The sequence below is a fragment of the Crocodylus porosus genome, unplaced genomic scaffold, assembly GCF_001723895.1.
Source record: "Crocodylus porosus isolate Cpor-Errol unplaced genomic scaffold, CroPor_comp1, whole genome shotgun sequence".
Classification (NCBI taxonomy): Eukaryota; Metazoa; Chordata; order Crocodylia; family Crocodylidae; genus Crocodylus; species Crocodylus porosus.
In genome coordinates, this window is record NW_017728906.1 from 42,827,185 (window position 1) to 42,844,575 (window position 17,391).

The window sequence follows — 17,391 nt, forward strand, 5'->3', positions numbered from 1 at the left end:
AGGGGGCAGCAGGGCAGCCCCTACAAGGAGAGGCTATGGGACCTGAACCTGTTCAGCCTCCACAAGAGAAGGCTGAGGGGGATCTAGTGGCCTGTTACAAGCTAGTCAGAGGGGACCAGCAGGCACTGGGGGAGTCCCTGTTCCCCTGAGCACTACCAGGAGTGACTAGAAATAATGGTCACGAGCTGGCAGAGGGTAAAATCAGATTAGACATCAGGAGGCGCTACTTCACAGGGCGGCTAGGATCTGGAACCAACTTCCAAGCGAAGTGGTGCTGGCTCCCACCCTGGGGGTCTTTAAGAGGAGGCTAGACATCACCTTGCTGGGGTCGTTTGACCCCAGTACTTTTTCCTGCCATGGCAGGGGGTCAGACTTGATGATCTGCTCAGGTCCCTTCCAACCCTAGTAACTCAAACTATTTGGAAGACAAAGTATCCAGCAGTTCATCAGGACAAACCTGCATTTGCTGGCTCCTCTTCTGCTGTTGTTGCTGCTGCTGCAGGCTCTTCAGGAGGTGGGGGTTTCTCAGGGGCAGGAGTCCAAAGAGTCAATTTAGTAAGTTTTGTTGCTTTCCATTTTGGAGCAATTACGGCTGAAGTTTCCTCCTCTTCTTCCTCCTCCCCTTTGTCCTAGAAACCACATGAACATAAAAAATATCTGGCATTAACATTAGGAATGTAAAGGTCATGAGTAAGACCAAGTTTGTGGGGATTAAAATCTTTTTTCACCAAGTTTGAAAGGTAACAATACAGCCCTTCAAACTATGCTGCTAAAGTGGAATAGCCTGAATAGTCACAAGCCTTAGAAAAAATGCCAGGCTAGATAACGTTGAAGCAATCAGAGAGTTCCAATGTTGGTCTCAAACTTAATGCTTGCTTATTTTGTTTTTTAATGGGTCAGATTTGTCATGTACAGAAGAGTCATGGGGACATGCAGGGCACATCCACGCCACTAAGAGTGCCACAGTAAGGTGCACACATTTTTGCATATGCTACACCCCATAGCAGACATAATTACCCACCTCAATGCAGCACTAAGCAAATGTCAATAACCACATCAGAGGTTTCACGCTGTAGTGCAGTCATGCATGGGTAAGATCCATGATGTAATGGGAAGTACTGTGTATAAACTTTGTACTCTTTATGTTTTTGTCATCTGAGTACAGGTTGTGATGGTTCAATTTATCTAAACTTAGGCCATAAAGAGGCATTTATTTCTAGCAGTGGAAATTTTCCATCAGTAGAAGTGTTTCTGGGAGAGGGAGCAAGACAGTCTGCAGCTGTCACCTCTTCCCTGCTCTGCACAACTTCTGGTTAGAAGTGCCCAGGGCATGCAGCAGCATGAATCTGAAGCAGTGTGGCTGTATGGATCTATGTTCACACAGCATAGTCAGGGACATGCATCTGCAAGGAGCCAATGGCCTGCAGCAGCTCAGAGCTCTGACAGAATGAAGTTCCATGCAGCTGCATGCCCCCAGCTCCATGCAGGCACACACCCCTGGATCCATGCTGTCCCCCAGCCTGGATGCAGCCCCACAGATTCAGCCTGGGAAGAACTTGATGTCTGGATCTGGCCCAGGACCCAGAATGGGTTTGATACCGCTAAACTACAGGAAATAAATGAAGTTTCTCATTGCCGTAATTAGAATGGAGTAGTATGGCCTGTAGTAAATAGTTGCTGTTGCATTCACTTGAAAATGATGACTCTGATTTGAGGCTTAAAGTTAGGCTCCTATTTGTATATTTGTATATCTAAATCCAGGGCTTCATTTTCAAAGTACTGAGGTCAATGGGAGCTGCTGGACACTTCACACTTTTGATAATCATGATCCATGCCTATACATGGACTTGGCTTCCTAATTTTAGAAAAGTACTCATCTTTTAAACTCTTAGCCAAAGAAGCAAAACTATCTTCTTAATGATTTCCTCTTTACATATCCTCATATTTCTAGTCATTGCTTTCCCTCTTTTACAAAGGATGCTATGGTTTCCCCTATAACATAAATAACTAAACAGTAAAACTGAGCACATAACATAAATAAAACTCAGAGCAGCATATTCATAGCCAGTCAGTCAAAAAATTGGTTAGGTATCTGCAGCCACCATTTTGCTGACTTCAAGGAAGGCATTGGGAAAGCAAGTGCTAGACAAACTAGCTAGCCTCAGAAATGGCTTCTTTCCATAGGTCAATGGTGAGGCCAGGGCCACTGAGCAAGCACTAATTATGCTAATTGCACACACTGCTCTCCTGTTCAACTGGGAGAAAGAATTATGTGCTATATATATATATATATATATATATAAAAAAAAAACCCATCCCGACCCAATGCAACATCCTCATCAATGCACCTTGTCTCTCACCTAAGTGTGGCTCAGATTCATAAAGACATAACCTAGTCCTCCTCAACACATCTCAAAAGCTACCAGATGGATTTAAGAACTAAGGGACAAATCCTTCCAGGTGAGATAGGTAGGTTCAAATTTTGCCTGTGGCCCATCTACCCCTGCACACTTTGAACAAGGGTCTGATGTGGAGTTGCAAGATACATTTTGCTTACAAATATCTAATAATGCTGATGTGCTGAAACGAGGTGGTTAGCTGAAGGTCTTATGTAGTCCCACACACAAATCTTCCGTTACAGCCACATGCAATCCTTTGAATCTTCTTGCTTACAAATTCATCTAAAATGAGTGTTATTGTTCCTAACACCTTGCCTGAAAATGTGTAAATATTTCAAATCAAAGTTATATTATTTCCACTGAAAGTAAAGGAAGGAAATTAATATCTGAACACTGGCATTGTCTGTCATTTGAAGAAACAGCACCAGCTCATTAAAAAATAAAGTAGAATTCTATGTTTTATATTTTATGTAGCTATTTACCTAACAGGTACATAAAATTATAATCATCTGTAGTTACAATAGTGGTTTACACTTTCAAAGTAGTAACCAAATATTAGCTAATCCTCATGAAATTCCTCTTGAGTCAGAAGAAATATCCCTATGTTACAGATGAAGAAACTATGACTTGCACAAAGCTGCACAGGAAGCCAACAGCAGAACTATGCTTTCAACTCAGGAGCACCTGGTTCCTTGCCTTAGTTCAATCTGTTACAGTGAAGATGCACATTGACTTGGACCACTCTAAGGGTGCTTAAAATGCTAGTGTCCACACTTCAAAGCTTCGTAGCTCATACTAAGTGCCCTGTGAGCATCTCAAATTTATGCCACATCAAGCATGGGTTATCATGGCCATGCTTTCATTCTCCTCCATGGAGATAAAACAAGCAATTTTCAGTCTCCGACACCCCAAAATGTATCACTCCCAGCCCCCTCCTCTTGCCTGACCCAGAGCGGAGAGAGAGCCGACGAGTGTGTCTCGATGAGAGCGCACATACAGTTTGTGGCACCTCAAACCCATTTAAAGCACCACAAACCACATGGTGCATGAGCACCTGTTCACTGCACTGCTAATTAGCAGCATGGTATTTATTTCTGACACCAGGAGAGTCCAGTGGCAAAAAATCTGCCACGAAATAAAGTGATGCAGTGTATGCAGCAGCGCTGTAAGCCACCAGAAACTGAGCCTCCCACGCTTTGACTGACTGCTGGCCAGACTCCAAACAGCTAGCTCAATGCCTCTGCTGCCCTGGGAGGCCCCCAGGACTCCAGATAGGGCTACTGGTGCTCGCACACGTGCTGGCCCCAGCCTCCCCTGCCCCACTCCAGTCAATATGCTACACACAACAGCACACGTGCAAGGGCATGCCTGGCACAAATAGCAGTGGCACAATTATCTGCTGCTATTTGCCCCACTTGAAACACACAGCCTTGTACACGCACGCTCATCAAAATGCACCCCAGGTCCCCTGGTACCTAGCTATGACCCTGTTCACCTGCCCTACAGTGGTAAGTCATAGCTGTGCAGGCAAGAAACAGTATTAACCTTTAATGTGCAACTACTCACAGTATGGTCTAACTTTAACAGTGCTTAACATTCCACAGATTTAGTATAGTCTAAGTGTGATGTGTAACTCCATCTGTAGGTGCTGTTGCTATTTATGACTGCAGTAGTGAAGTTTATAAAATACATGTGTATACTCTTTGCTAAAAGTGTTTTTTTATTATCACTTTGCACTTTGTCCTTGTTATGACTTTCTTTTCTTTGCATTGTAAAATGTTATGCTGCAACTTTTTCTAACCTTAAAGAAACTACACTTTCTCAAGAAGAAGTTCAGAAACCCAGATCCTGGTAACTGACGATCCATGACTTTGAATGAATCACTCATGTTTTTCTGTCTCCAAGTCTCTTTCTGTAGAGTAGCTTTCATCATTGCACACACAAAAACAGTGTGATCACTGATTACTGTTTGAAAATCACTTGCAGAATCTCAAATACTCTGTTTACCTACAGTTGCTGGAACATGGACAGTTCCAAAAAGTGATATAAACATTCTCAAAGTATTAGCAAACAAAATACATAAATACCAGGAGCTGTATTTATAAAGGAAAAGCAAAACTTTCTAATTTCTAAACTCTGTCAAAGATTAGAAATGCAGACCTTTCCCATGCTCCTTTTTTAGCTTTTGTTACATGCAGGTAAACCATGCAGAAACACTTCATTCAAGTCAGACAGCACCTCTGTTAAACCAGGCTCCAAGAAGATAAAGCCTTCAATGGCAGGTGCATTCCCATACCCTGGAATAGAAGGCAGTTCTTTGCTGCCCTCTCTCTTGTCCTTGGGTTGGATTAGCTAAGTAAATTTATGAAAAAAGAAATACAAGTGAACTACATTTGACACATTCATTGCCAGTAGCATAACAATGGGAGGGTGAGAAAGGCATGGACTCTGGGTGCTGCCTAATACAGGGGAACCAGAATGGAGATAAGAGAGCACCTCACCTTCTCATCTGTTATTTCCCTCCCACACCTACACCCTGCACCTTCCTTGCAGAGGCTGACAGCAAGGAAGGCCAAGTAGCAGTAGCAGCACATGGTGTAGGAGCAGTGGGTAGAGGTTCGTTGTTTCAGGAAAAGGAATCACATCCTTTTTTGCCATCCAAAATTGGTATTTAAATGGCCACTAAACATGCATGTTGGTGACAAAAGAAAAAGGGAGCTGATGGCCCCCCCACACACACTACTGAACCTCCGAGACTCTATCACACACTGCCACTGGCCAAGGCTGTGGTACTGGCCAGTCAGGCCTCTGTTCAGTGCAGAAAGAAAAAGTAGAAAGTCTCCTTATAGCAGGAGTAAAAATAAATATAGATTACAAATCACCTAAAGCTTTAATTTAGGTGTCATTATGAAGGTTTTGAGGTAGTATAAAATGGAAGCTGTAAACTAGTATGTGAGGCAATTCAGAAAAAGAGCAGGCTAAATCCAAGCAAAATGCATCATGTTCACTAACTTGAAATCAGAAATTTAGGCCAAGACTATGTGCTTACTATAAAAGTGAGGTAGTACTGTTGTTGCACTTTGGTTAGGTAGTCAGAAATATGTCTGAAAGATCCAAACTCAAGAGGCAGAGAGAAAAATTGGCCCCCGTAGCAGCTATCAACCAACAACTCTCACAGAAATAAATGGGAGTTGTGGGTACTTTGCCTGTCACAGAAACAAGATAATAATGGGGCATATTTTCAAAAGCAGCCTCAGCTACAGTGCTGTCCATCTAATTTTTTCCTCCTGAAGCCTAGAACATTTAGGGGATGATACTGATTTCAGTGCACTGTTGCTTCTTGCACTGGGAGTAGAAATGGCCTTTCTGTGTGTTTGCACTTGCAAAGCACAAAGCAAAACATTTTTTTCTGACATTTAGTGTAGTCTGTACTATATTACTTACCGTTTCTGATTGTACGTATTCCCCATGCTGTTGACACCCAATATCAAAGACATACTTTCCATGACCTATTGGCTTAAAAAAAAAAAAAGAAAAGAATTAGAAAGACTTTATAGCTAGCAAACTTTGAAGGAGTAAATGCAAGATACATTATACAATTCAGTAAAAATACTGAAAGCTATACAAAACTCTATGCAAACTACATGTGTAGGTTGGTTTTTATACTTAAAACATTTTTTTTCCCTATTTGACCAGTGAATTATGTTTTCTCTCTTACATTTATGGTTCCAAGGCTAAATTAAACGATGAGAATTTTCAATGCAAACAGCCCAAACTGGGACGGTGAAAAAGTGTTTTCAAATAAACCCAAACTTTCCAACACACTTACGTATTTATTTACAAACTTGCCCTGGTATCTGTGGTTCAGATGAATGAGTTCAGCTCCTCCTTCCTGGTTCCCATTAACCCAGCCACCAACGTATTTAGAGCCAGTGTCTGCATAGATGTATGTACCTTGTCCGTGCCTGGGAAATGGCAAATAATAATTTTATTTTACATTACTTTAAATATAAAATACTGGATTACTTTACACAGGTAATGAGTTAGACATATGACTAAAATAACCACCATCATCTGAATTTCCAATCGCACATCCTTCTTGCTCGGGCATTCATACTCAGTCAGTCTTCTGTCTGTGCCTATTGGAATGAGCTGTCTTACTGCACACTTTCTGGCGAAATTGGATTTGATTGGCAAAACCCTCCCACAGCTCTCTCTTTCATATAGGCAGCCACAAATTTGTAGAGAAGATTGTGTTGTTTTAATGTCCTTATAAAAAGTGAAAGATTGCTGTTACCATGAAACAAACCTTCTATGGTTAAACCATTCTCCAGTGTAGGTGTCTCCATTTGCATAGTAATATACTCCGTTGCCATGTCTTTCATCCTCCACCCATTCTCCTTCAATGGACATGATAAAAAAAAAAGGATGGAAGTGATAAATTTCACTTTGCGTCCTGCTAATCAGTCTTTAGAACTATTGTACTGGCATCTAGTTAACGTTATGTGAATGAAGATAGCACACAATTAAACAACCAGAAAAGAATGTTGAGCACTGACAGACATGCAGGTCCTTGCTCTAACTCCTGGAACTTTATCACATAAAGTGATATCACATAAAGTACCAGGAGTTAGAGTGATCCTCCCCTCCCCCTGACCCAATAGACGTTCACTGTCATGGGGGCAAGAGCAGGGAACTGAGTTCAACTTTGGAGCTGACCCAGCAGAGGAACTGCTTGCCTGTAGTCTCTCTTCTCTAGCCCTCCTCCCACCCCAGCTGTCTGCAGGAAGGGAGGGGGATGCAGCTGCAGGCAGGGGTTTGCCTGACCTGAGCTGGAGGGGGAGGGCCTTGGAGGGGGTTCTGCAAGCCAGAGGGACTCCAATCCGTCCCCCACTCTCTTCAGTTTAGGTCGGGCAAGCCCCAGCCCACAGTTCTCTCTCTCTGCCCTCTCCCCCCTCTCTTTTTGCAGACAGCACCAACATCTGATCCCTCATTAGATAAGGGTTAATTTGTCATGTAATAGGCCACTTTTAAAGCACTCTGCAGCCATGCAGTGCACCAAGGCACAGCTGTAGAGCACTTTCATTAGACCAACTGCATGACAAATGTCACTTCTGTCAGTGCCCATTATTATGACAGCTGCCAAAATACCAAATTAGCTCTGATTAAGCAATGTAATTTCTGTAAATAACTACAAAGGGAAAAGAAGCAATTTTAACTCGGTGATCTTCTACCTGAATGTGAAAGGCAAAGATAGTTGTCAAGTAGCCTCTAGGAAAAGCTGGTTTGTAGATCATTGTGTAGTCTGTTTGTACTCAAACATAAATGAGATTACAACAGTGCTGGCTTTTTTCAACAGAAATCTGGTTTTTATCACTTGATCATTACTGCTGTTATTAGTGACATATTTACAGATGGCTAAAGGCTTTGACACATCAACAGAAAAGTTAGCAGCACGAACTGATCAGTAGGACATATTCCATTTATTGAGTGAACGAAGGCTTTAAGCCTCAAAAAGGGGGAGGAAAAATATTCTGAACCATGGACCTGATCAGCACACTAGAGCATCTTCTAAGCAACCACAGAGCTACAGTATTAGAATGTACTAGATGTACTCAACTGTGTGCCTCTGCAATGATCTGTGAACAAAAGGAACTAGGGAAGGAGAAAATGTAGAAAATAGCCACGCATAAAGGAGTGCAAGATGCTATTCTGCTTCTGAAGCTGGATATCTGAGCATGTGTGGTTTTACTACTAGTTGTGAAACAGTATTCTCAACTGTTTTCCTCCTCTGCTCAGCTATTCACCTCTTCGTTACTCAAGCCCTGAGAGATTATGTGCTATCTAAGGAATGTTTCTGCACACACATACAGGATTCTCAAATTCTAGCTGTCTGCTCCAAAATCTCTTGACCTATTCACACCTTTTTACACCCTTGTTTGTAAAGTTAAAATAACAGCAATCACATTGTGTGAACTAAGCTATTTCAATCAATGCATAATCGGTAACAAGGGGACAGGGAAGTTTATTTAAAAGCCTAGTTCTGTGGGCCTGCAGAGAGGCTCTAACTTGTGTCAAGTAGAGCAGTCTCCTAGGGACCATTCTGTTAGTCAGACATTGCACCCCTCCATGCCACTGTTTGCCTTCAGGATGCTTCCAACACACTGTCACATAGGAAAAATCCTCAATTGGCCCTCACACCAGTTTTTTCTGTTCAGACAAAAGCAGCTGATCATTTATCAGGTCCTCACTCTAGAAGGAACAGTCTATGTTATTCTGGCTCCCTCCCTTCTTTCCTGATTGTGCCCCCTTTCATATGTCTCTCACACTCCTTTTCTCTCTTCTGGGCTGTCTCATTTTTCTACTACCACTCTCTTTCCTTGCTTTCCCCACTTTACTCTCAAATCCTTCTCTTCATTCTGTGCCCTTGTCCACAAATTGCTATTCAGCTGCCTGATCTTTCTTTTACTGTAAGTATATATTTTTACATTTGTTCATACCTCATCCGCTTTAATATATATTATGTTATGATGAACTAGACAAGCTATATAACATTCTGGGTAGTACTGACAGGTTCCATCTCCTGGCAATAAATCTTATAGTGTTATAGGCTTATGTTGCCATGTGGACTGAGTATTTAGCCATAGCAAATACCTCTTAAAATATCAACAGTTTAGCATGTTTGCCAAAGCCTGGACATTTTTGTTTAGAGGGCAGTTGGTGCACAATCTGATAATTTTAAAACAAGTCAACATTCATAGTAGCTTCAAAGACTTTTTTTTCTCTGAAAAAATCTAGGTCACTTTACACTGATCATTTGGTATTTGAAGTCCTACTTCATACAAAGTAAGAACATCTCTACTTCAAGCCTGTGGTTTAAACTAGTTCGGTTTTTTATAAACTGAAATATGTATTTTGCTTACATTTACAAAAGATTACTCTTCCTGCCTTTTTTGTTGGGCTGACTAAGCTCTTCTGCTTGTAATATCAAAGACTTTGTATATCTTTATGTGAGGAAATGAACAAAAAATAATATAATAATAAACCCATTTTTTCACGGTGACCTGAAATAGGATTTTTAAAACTTTGGCTTATGCCTTTTATTTGCTTCTTTATGACTGGCCAAAAAACCTTAAAAGGTTTATTTTTGTGGGGTGGGAGCAAATGGACAGGGGTTGGCTTGCCTTTGGAAAGCAAATATGGTTTTCCTCTTACTGTGAACCCAAACATCATTTTGTGTGCTAAATTTTTAACAAGTCTCCCTTCCGCAAAATGTTAATGAGCTGTTGAAATTAAATGAGGGTTAGAAAAAAAGAAACAAAGCAGAGTTACTGTGAAGGGGAATGTGTTCCCCTTCACTAAGTGAAACAGAAACTAAAAACCTTCATTAGCTAAAAAAGAGAAAATTGACTTTAAAGGCTACTTGAGGTACCAAACATGGAGGGAAGAACTAGTAGTTCCGATCTGTCAGGATGTGAGGATGCTATAAAAAGTCAGTTGCCCCCCTCCAAACACCAGAGAGATTATAGCTTCACTTTTAAACCCAATAAGATTCTTAAATCAAACCTGAGCAAAGGAACTGGAGAATGATTTATTTGCTTGGTTTGTACAGAAAAATTATGTTGAAGTTCAAAGACTAATTGCAGCCAGAATTGGTTTCTGTTTGTCAGCTTTTCTCAAGCTGGACCCTCGACTGAAGGAAGCTACAATGTATTGTTTTTGAAAAGCTATACTAAGAAAGGGAGCTACTGTGGCCATGTCCAGATGTGTGTGGACATTTGGTTCCCTGAGGACAACTAGCAGCTGCGCGCTTTGTGCCACTGCTAGCTATCGCCAGGGAATGCCTGTGCCATGCATGCTCTGGCACAGGGTAAGTTACCCTGTATGGTGTAGGGGAAGCTAGGGCCAGCAAGCACTGGGTTGACTCCAGCAGCCTTACCTAGGGTCCTGGAGGCCTCCTGGGGTTGCAACACCAGTAATCCTGCTGCACAGAGTCTGGCCAGCAGCAGAGTGTGGCTCTGGCCAGCCAGGCTCTAGCTTTGGGCGGCACACACTGCCACCATATATGCCTCTCCACTTTTTTTTCTGTGGTTTTTTTTGACCCCAGGATATCCCTTGCAGCATTTCCCTTGCAGCATGAACAACTGAATGTGCAGTATGTGGTGCTGCAGACATGTCCCATTGCATTTGCAATGGTATATAATGGTGGTCCCGTTATAAACCCCAGAGTTTATTGCTTCACATTAATTGCACGTGTAGATGTGCCAAAACATAACAATTCTACACTCAGACCGAAGATTATAAAAATCCAGTTAAATTCCTTTATTCTTAATAACTTAAATATTTATGTTACCGATACTTCAGATGTCACAGTTGCAATGACTTTTTAATAAACATAGTCTTATGCCCTATATAGGGCTTGAATTTATAATGTGGTCAAAAACCTTTTTCAGGACTTCTTTGGAAAACATAACACAAAACAACTCTATGATAATTTTTCTATTCAAATCACCACTGCAATCTGGGAGGTTCTAGATCATCAAATAAAAGAACAGTGTGAAAATATTTTCAAGACTCCCAAAAAGATCCTACATCTTAGCTGCAATATGCTTTTAACCTGTTGTAAGTGTCCACATTTACAAACTTGTCTGCTTAAACTTTAGGCAGTTACAAGTAACTGTGTATTTTGATTTCCATAGAAAAGATATTGAGTAATGGGCCTGAGCCACTGACGTCTAGGTCTCCATCTATTCAATTAAGTGCCTAAGTTTGGCCCTGACATTTCAAAATTCAGTCTCTAGTTTTTAATCTTTTTTTTAAAGCTGACATTATTCTGTACTAGGACTGTGTTAAAATCTCTACTGAAAAGAAAGAAAAGCTTCTTTGCAGAAAAGTGTTAATCCTGGAATTAAATGTCTTCCTAGAAAAAAATTATTTAAAACAGTTAATGAAGAAGGTAAGAGTTTGACTCAACTAATCTCCTTGCTGTCAAAAGAAGACAGAAAATAAATCAGCCTCAAACCATTTTTCTGTGTTGTAATAGCATTTCCTAACTCCATTTACAAAGATGCACAGGGAGGCACCTCTGCAGGCCCTTTAAGACTGAAGACTTCCCAATATGGGTTCCACCACCTGAGACTATATAAGGGCTGATTCAGGATAAGAAGTGAGCTGCAGTCTGGTGACTAAAGCTCTAGTCCACGGGTTGTCAACCAAGGGTATGTGTACCCCTAGGCTACTTTGGAAGGCCCCAGGGGTTCCGTGGCACCAGGATGGAAAAGCCGCTGGCACTTCCGGTTTCGCTCGTCAACTGGCCACTGAGGGACTCCCCGCTTCTCGAGCGGCCGCCAGGGTTACACCAACCAAAAAAGGTTGAAAACCCCTGCTCTAGTCAAAAGTATGGTGCTGAACAGCTCATGGAGAAAACTGGGGTACCAGAACAGAGGATTAATTAAGACTACAGAGAAGAGCAGTACAGAGCCAGTGACTAGAAAAAAGGAGCAGCAAAAAAGAAGAGTTAGAGCTGGGTGAACTGAAGAGGTTTGAGGAAACTGGAAAACGAAACAAGCTAAGGAAGATGGTTGATAATAAATTCCATGGTTCATGGATCCAGTGGAGTGTGGATTTGTAGGAGATCTTCATAGCCAGACAGGGTCAGGACCTCAAACCAGAAGAGCTTGACGGGCCTGGACTCCCATGCCTGAACCTTGCCCAGAGTAAGAGGTGCTAAGACACTACCAGTATACAGAGGGTGAGAGATCATAGTGAGTCACTGAGTAAACACAACCCCCACATGTTGATGTAGCATAGTCTTGAATTGTCACTATTGGGCCTGACAGCCTGGAGTGAAAGACTGTCTAAATGAACCAAGAAATAGACAGTACAGCCTGGTGAAAAAGGACTACTGACTAGTTAAGTCTAGTGAAAGACTTATAAGGTGTGATTTCTGTACAAAACTTCCATAATGTGGCCATAAACTATTAGATAGTCAGGTTTCCCCATGGCGTGCCCTGTCACAAAGTGGAATAAGACAGAGAATGTACTGCCCAAATAGAAATTATTCCACAGAGATAACCCATAAATGTCCAAGAATGAGAAGAAATGTTCCTTGGCCAAGGGCTAGACAGTTGGTATTGCACACCATCTAATATATTACAGGTCTTCACATGACTGACATGTCTCTCTTCCTTGTTTCTGCATGCCAATGAGGCCTTGGTATTTAGTTGGATTAGGGAAGTCCTGGTCCAACAGAAGGAAAACCACAGAAATTTAGAGAATTTTCAGGTCAAACAGGAAGGTGTCTCCAGGTTTGGTAGTGACTGAATAGTGTTTGTGTATTGTAATTAAGCACTAACAATCTTGCATAAGCTTTCTTTCTGTATAAATTTGCCCAAAGACTCTGCTGCATACATTAATTTAATCTTCTGCACATTTTTTAGCTTTTCCTTGACACTATTTGATACAGCAAAAGGAGAGGTCAGGAGACAGAGGCTGTCCAGGGAAGAAAGTGGGTATGTGGCAGAGCCTGCTCAGCCATGACCAATTCTCTGTTGGTAAACATATGCCAGAAGTCATAAATACTTCTTAGAGATGCTTTAAATTGTGCCAAGGCTGGATAGTGATCACAGCACACCTGTCCTTAGGTTGAACTTCTACTCTTCGCTGTTTTGGGTGCACTGAAACTATAAATCCTACACTTTATCATTATGATAACATAATTCTCTGAAAGAGGAAAAATACTCTGAACTAAAATCTACAATTCTAGGAGCTCAATCACTACATGTGAACACATATTCTTGATCTTGTTTGCTCTTGTAACTCTCTTCTATTATTCCAATGGAGGATGTAAAAACTTTGCTCAATGGTATGTATAATTTGGAATATTAAATTCTGTTGATTGAGTTAGCAAAATAAATTCCTGCCAAATACTTCAAGCCACTTACCTCCCAAATTTGCAAAAAGTCAGGAATAACAGGAAAGAAACACAGAAATGTTGGTGTTAGAGATCTAGTTAGAAATGTGGCACTAGACTTATTTTCTCCTAACACTTAAGTGTATAACCTTGCCTTCTCGGGTGTTTAAATCCTCAAAATCATGGTCAGCACTTTACCTTCGTACTTTGATCCATCTGGATACATAAAAATGCCATTGCCATGCTTTCTGTTTTGAAGGTATTCTCCAATGTAGCGAGCACCATTTTTAAATCTGTAGGTCCCCTGAAACATATTTAGTGTAGATATAGGGCTTGTCAATTTTCACTATCATTTCAGCCTCACTTAATAAAACTGTTTGAAACATATGAATGACTTCAGTTAGAGAGGACTGCACTAAATCTTACCAGTCCGTTTCTTAGACCATATGCATATTCTCCTTCGTATGTATCACCATTGGGTAACCGAGCCCTTCCATGTCCATGTCGTTCACCTGCTGCATTGCGCTCACCATCATACTCCTAATTAAAAGGAACAAGAGGCAAGGTGGGTTTTATGATTATTTTTTTGTTCTACCAGTTGTATTGATAGGAAAGCTTTTAGTCTCATGTAACGCCATTCATCTGCTGAGAGGGACAGACTGGAAGCCAAATTCAACATGTGTAAGAAAAGGCAGCCACTTGTTGGTTGTGACCTGCTCCTTTTCTGAGTCCCTTACGTAGGTTGGTCATTCTCAGCCATGGTGCTAAGGCAGCCTGGGGTGCTCTGAGATCCTTTCAAGGGTATAACAGCAGGGGTGCCACACAATGTTAGCACTGTCAGGTATGCACACCTGATTCACAAGATAAACCCAGAGATTTCCAGTAGGAATCCATAGTGTTAAAAGCACTCTGCCCTGTTGGGGTCTTTCTGAGTTCTTTGCAATGAAAGAACTGCTCTAAGTCTTGTTCTGCAGTCAAAAAACATGAGTGAAAGCTATGAGCTGGCAGTGCTTGGGGGTGGGGTTCTATAAAGGTTGAGAACCCCAGATAGGTCCTTTCCCCAAAAACTCACACCCTCAAACATGGCTGTGCACTAGCTCCTGCTTGGCACCTGAAGGCCACCTTCCTTTCAGCACTGCCCCTCCCCCTGTGTTCACCCATCTATTCATCCACCTATCTGTCTATCCATTCACCCACTTATCCACCTATCCATCCACCCACCCACTCAAACGCACATCCATCCATGCATCCACTTATCCATCCACATATCCACCCATCCATCTCATCTGCCTGTCCACAAATCCATCGATCCATGCACCCACCCATCCCTCCACCCACCCACTTGTCTGTCCATCCATCCACCCACCCATCGATGCATTCATCCATCCATCCATCCCCTCATCTATCTAACCAAGGCATCCATCCAGCTGTCTTGTCCATCCATCCACCCGTCCAACCATACATTTACACATCCATCCATGCATCTACCCCTCTATCTGTCCCTCCATGCACCCCTCGTCCCTGTGTCCGCGGCCCCCGCGCACCCCAAGGTCGGTCTCCGCCTCCTCCTCGAACTCCTCCGAGCCCAGATCCGACATGGCGCCGCAGCCGCGTCAGCGTCGCCATGGAGACCGCCCCGCAGGGTGGGGAGGGAGGCGGTTAGCACGACGACGGCGTCGCCAAGGCAACGCGAGCACCGCCCCGGGCTCTTCCGGGCAGGGGGTGGGGCTCCCGCTGCTGTCCCGGGTCATGAGCGCGGCGCTTTTAGCCCCGCCCCTCCGTGCGCAGTAACCCCTTCCTGCCCGGCGCCCAGCAGGGCGGGCTGTGGGCATTGCCCGGACTCGGCTGGCTGCTGCATGGGGCTGGGGGTGGGGGATAACTCTCCTGCTGCCACGTGGTCCAGGGGGTTTGAGAACCTCCCCCACAGTTGGGGGAGCCTGGCTGGGCCATCATCTCTCCTTTTTAATGGACTGGGTGTTACCATTAATCAAGTTAACTTTTCTTAGGGCAATTTTGGTGCATACTCCTTGCTCCCATCCTCTTTTCTTCTATTTCTCACCCTCCTGGAGAGTCTTCTGCTTTCTTCAAAATCATTGTTCCACCCAGGGAAACAGGTAGGGTTTCCGCTTTAGTTAGGCAGGAAAGGAAAGGTTAGTTAGCAGGAGATTGGGCTCTGTCCCTGCTCTGTGCAGCTTGAACGCTGGAAAAATCTTCTTTCAAAAATACTGTGGGAATTATACTGTGGCTTATGTGTGCACAATAAAATATGGTCATTTCTATTGCAAAATAAAGGTAATGAGTCTGTCTCATGCCGTTCAAAGCGAATGTCTCTCATAGTCATGCAGCTTCATTTCTGCCTTCTGGGAGTTCTGTCATACAGAATGGTTGGGCCTGAAATCAGTAAATATAAAGAACATGTTACATTTTAAACTATAGCTACATCCAGCATTGTTTCTCTTGGGTTCAGAGCTACTCGGACATTGCAGGTCACCAATCTTATCTGTTCATTGTATCATATGACTCCAGCTTGTAAATGAATCTTTATGCATCTGGACAACAGAGCAAGCCCTCTCTGCAGAAGCTGGGTGAATCTTATTATAAACTGTGTTTTCTTTTTAAATTGAAGCCAGAAGACTTATGCTAGACTTCGCTCTGCTGAAGTGTCTGAAATCCAACCGGAAGGATGAAGCTTTCTTAGGTTAGCAATCCTCCTACTAAGGATAATTTGTGAACAAAAGAACTTATGTGTGCCTGAACAAGCATCAAGGCAACATGTTTTTTGTCTGAATACAAGAAAAGTGCATTGCAGGTAATTTGTATGTGATGTTAAAGTTAACGCTAAATGCTGTGAGTAGTTGCATGTTAAGGATTAATAATGTTTCTTGCCTACAGAGCTCTGACCTGCCACTAGAGGTTTGCCAGCAAGGAGGTGGCTAGGAGCCAGGACTCCTAGACTCTATCCTTGCTGGAGGGAGAGGGAGAAAGAGCAGTTGATCCTGGGATGCTGGAGGATTGCAGATATCTCCTTTAAGCTCCGTGGAACAGAGTAAAGTTACTCTAACATGAGCTAGATAGCACAGCCTGGAATTAACCGTCATGTGAATTGGCTTAATTCTGAGATGCTCAGAGGAAACTTACCACAACTTAATTAACTTTAATGTATGGGTGTTTGTGTGTATCTACACATGCACTTCAATGTGCATTAGCCTATTTTAATGCTTATTAAAGCATCACAAAAAACCACACTCTTTAGCTCATGCTCATTTTTGCAGTACCTCACAATGAAGGGCATTTATAGACATGATCCAAGAGGCCCAGGGTGGGTGTTTTAATTAGCATGGCTCTGAGAGCTGCACTAATTAAAGCACGTGGAGTGTCACATGTATCAGCATCCCCACACTGAAAAATGCCAGCAAGGGTGCTTTAACTTTAGCTTGTCAAACAAGCTTTAGTTAAAGTGCCTCTGCCACCATTTTTGAATGTGGGGACACTGATAGATGTGATGCTGGAGTCTGCTGGACTGCAATAATTATCACGCTCCTGCAGTCTCAATTGAGTCTGCTCCAACACGCTGTAATTAAAGCACATTGGAGCAGCCTCCCTGCATGTGTACAGGAGCCCAAGGGTACTAGATTTAATACATATTGCCTAAAGCATATTAATTAAACATGTAGATACACCTGTTGTTTTAAATGTCCTTAGTATGGTCATAGATTTCATAGATTTCATAGACATCAGGGCTGGAAGGGACCTCGGGAGATCATCGAGTCCAGCCCCCTGCCCCAGGGGCAGGAAATCAGCTGGGGTATTAGGATCCCAGCAAAATAAGCATCCAGTTTACTCTTGAAGGAGTTCAGTGTAGGTGCTTGAACCACCTCCGCTGGCAGACTGTTCCAGACCTTGGGGACTCGGACAGTAGAGAAATTCTTCCTTATGTCCAGCCTGAAACGGTCTTGCAGGAGTTTGTGACCATTCGACCTCGTCATCCCTTGGGGCGCTCTGGTGAACAAATGTTCCCCCAGATCCTGGTGGTCACCCCTGATAAACTTATAGGTGGCCATCAGATCACCCCTGAGCCTA

The 17,391-nt window shown here is 42.7% G+C and overlaps 1 protein-coding gene across 4 annotated transcripts in view; it reads right to left on the minus strand.

Moving 5' to 3' along the window:
* The window catches only part of RSPH1 (radial spoke head 1 homolog), a 60,874-nt gene extending 45,911 nt beyond the window's left edge, over positions 1–14,963 (minus strand). For all 4 annotated transcript variants that reach the window (XR_002099733.1, XM_019528987.1, XM_019528988.1 and 1 more), the window contains exons 1-7: positions 14,856–14,963; positions 13,738–13,851; positions 13,510–13,615; positions 6,709–6,799; positions 6,229–6,364; positions 5,844–5,915; positions 458–629 (exon numbers count right to left, since the gene is read on the minus strand). Coding sequence is in view for 3 of the 4 variants with exons in the window: in XM_019528987.1 (XP_019384532.1) it covers positions 458–629; positions 5,844–5,915; positions 6,229–6,364; positions 6,709–6,799; positions 13,510–13,615; positions 13,738–13,851; positions 14,856–14,909 (745 nt within the window). In the remaining variant the exon portion in view is untranslated. The remainder of the gene's footprint in view (positions 1–457; positions 630–5,843; positions 5,916–6,228; positions 6,365–6,708; positions 6,800–13,509; positions 13,616–13,737; positions 13,852–14,855) is intronic.
* Between the last annotated feature and the right edge of the window lie 2,428 nt (positions 14,964–17,391).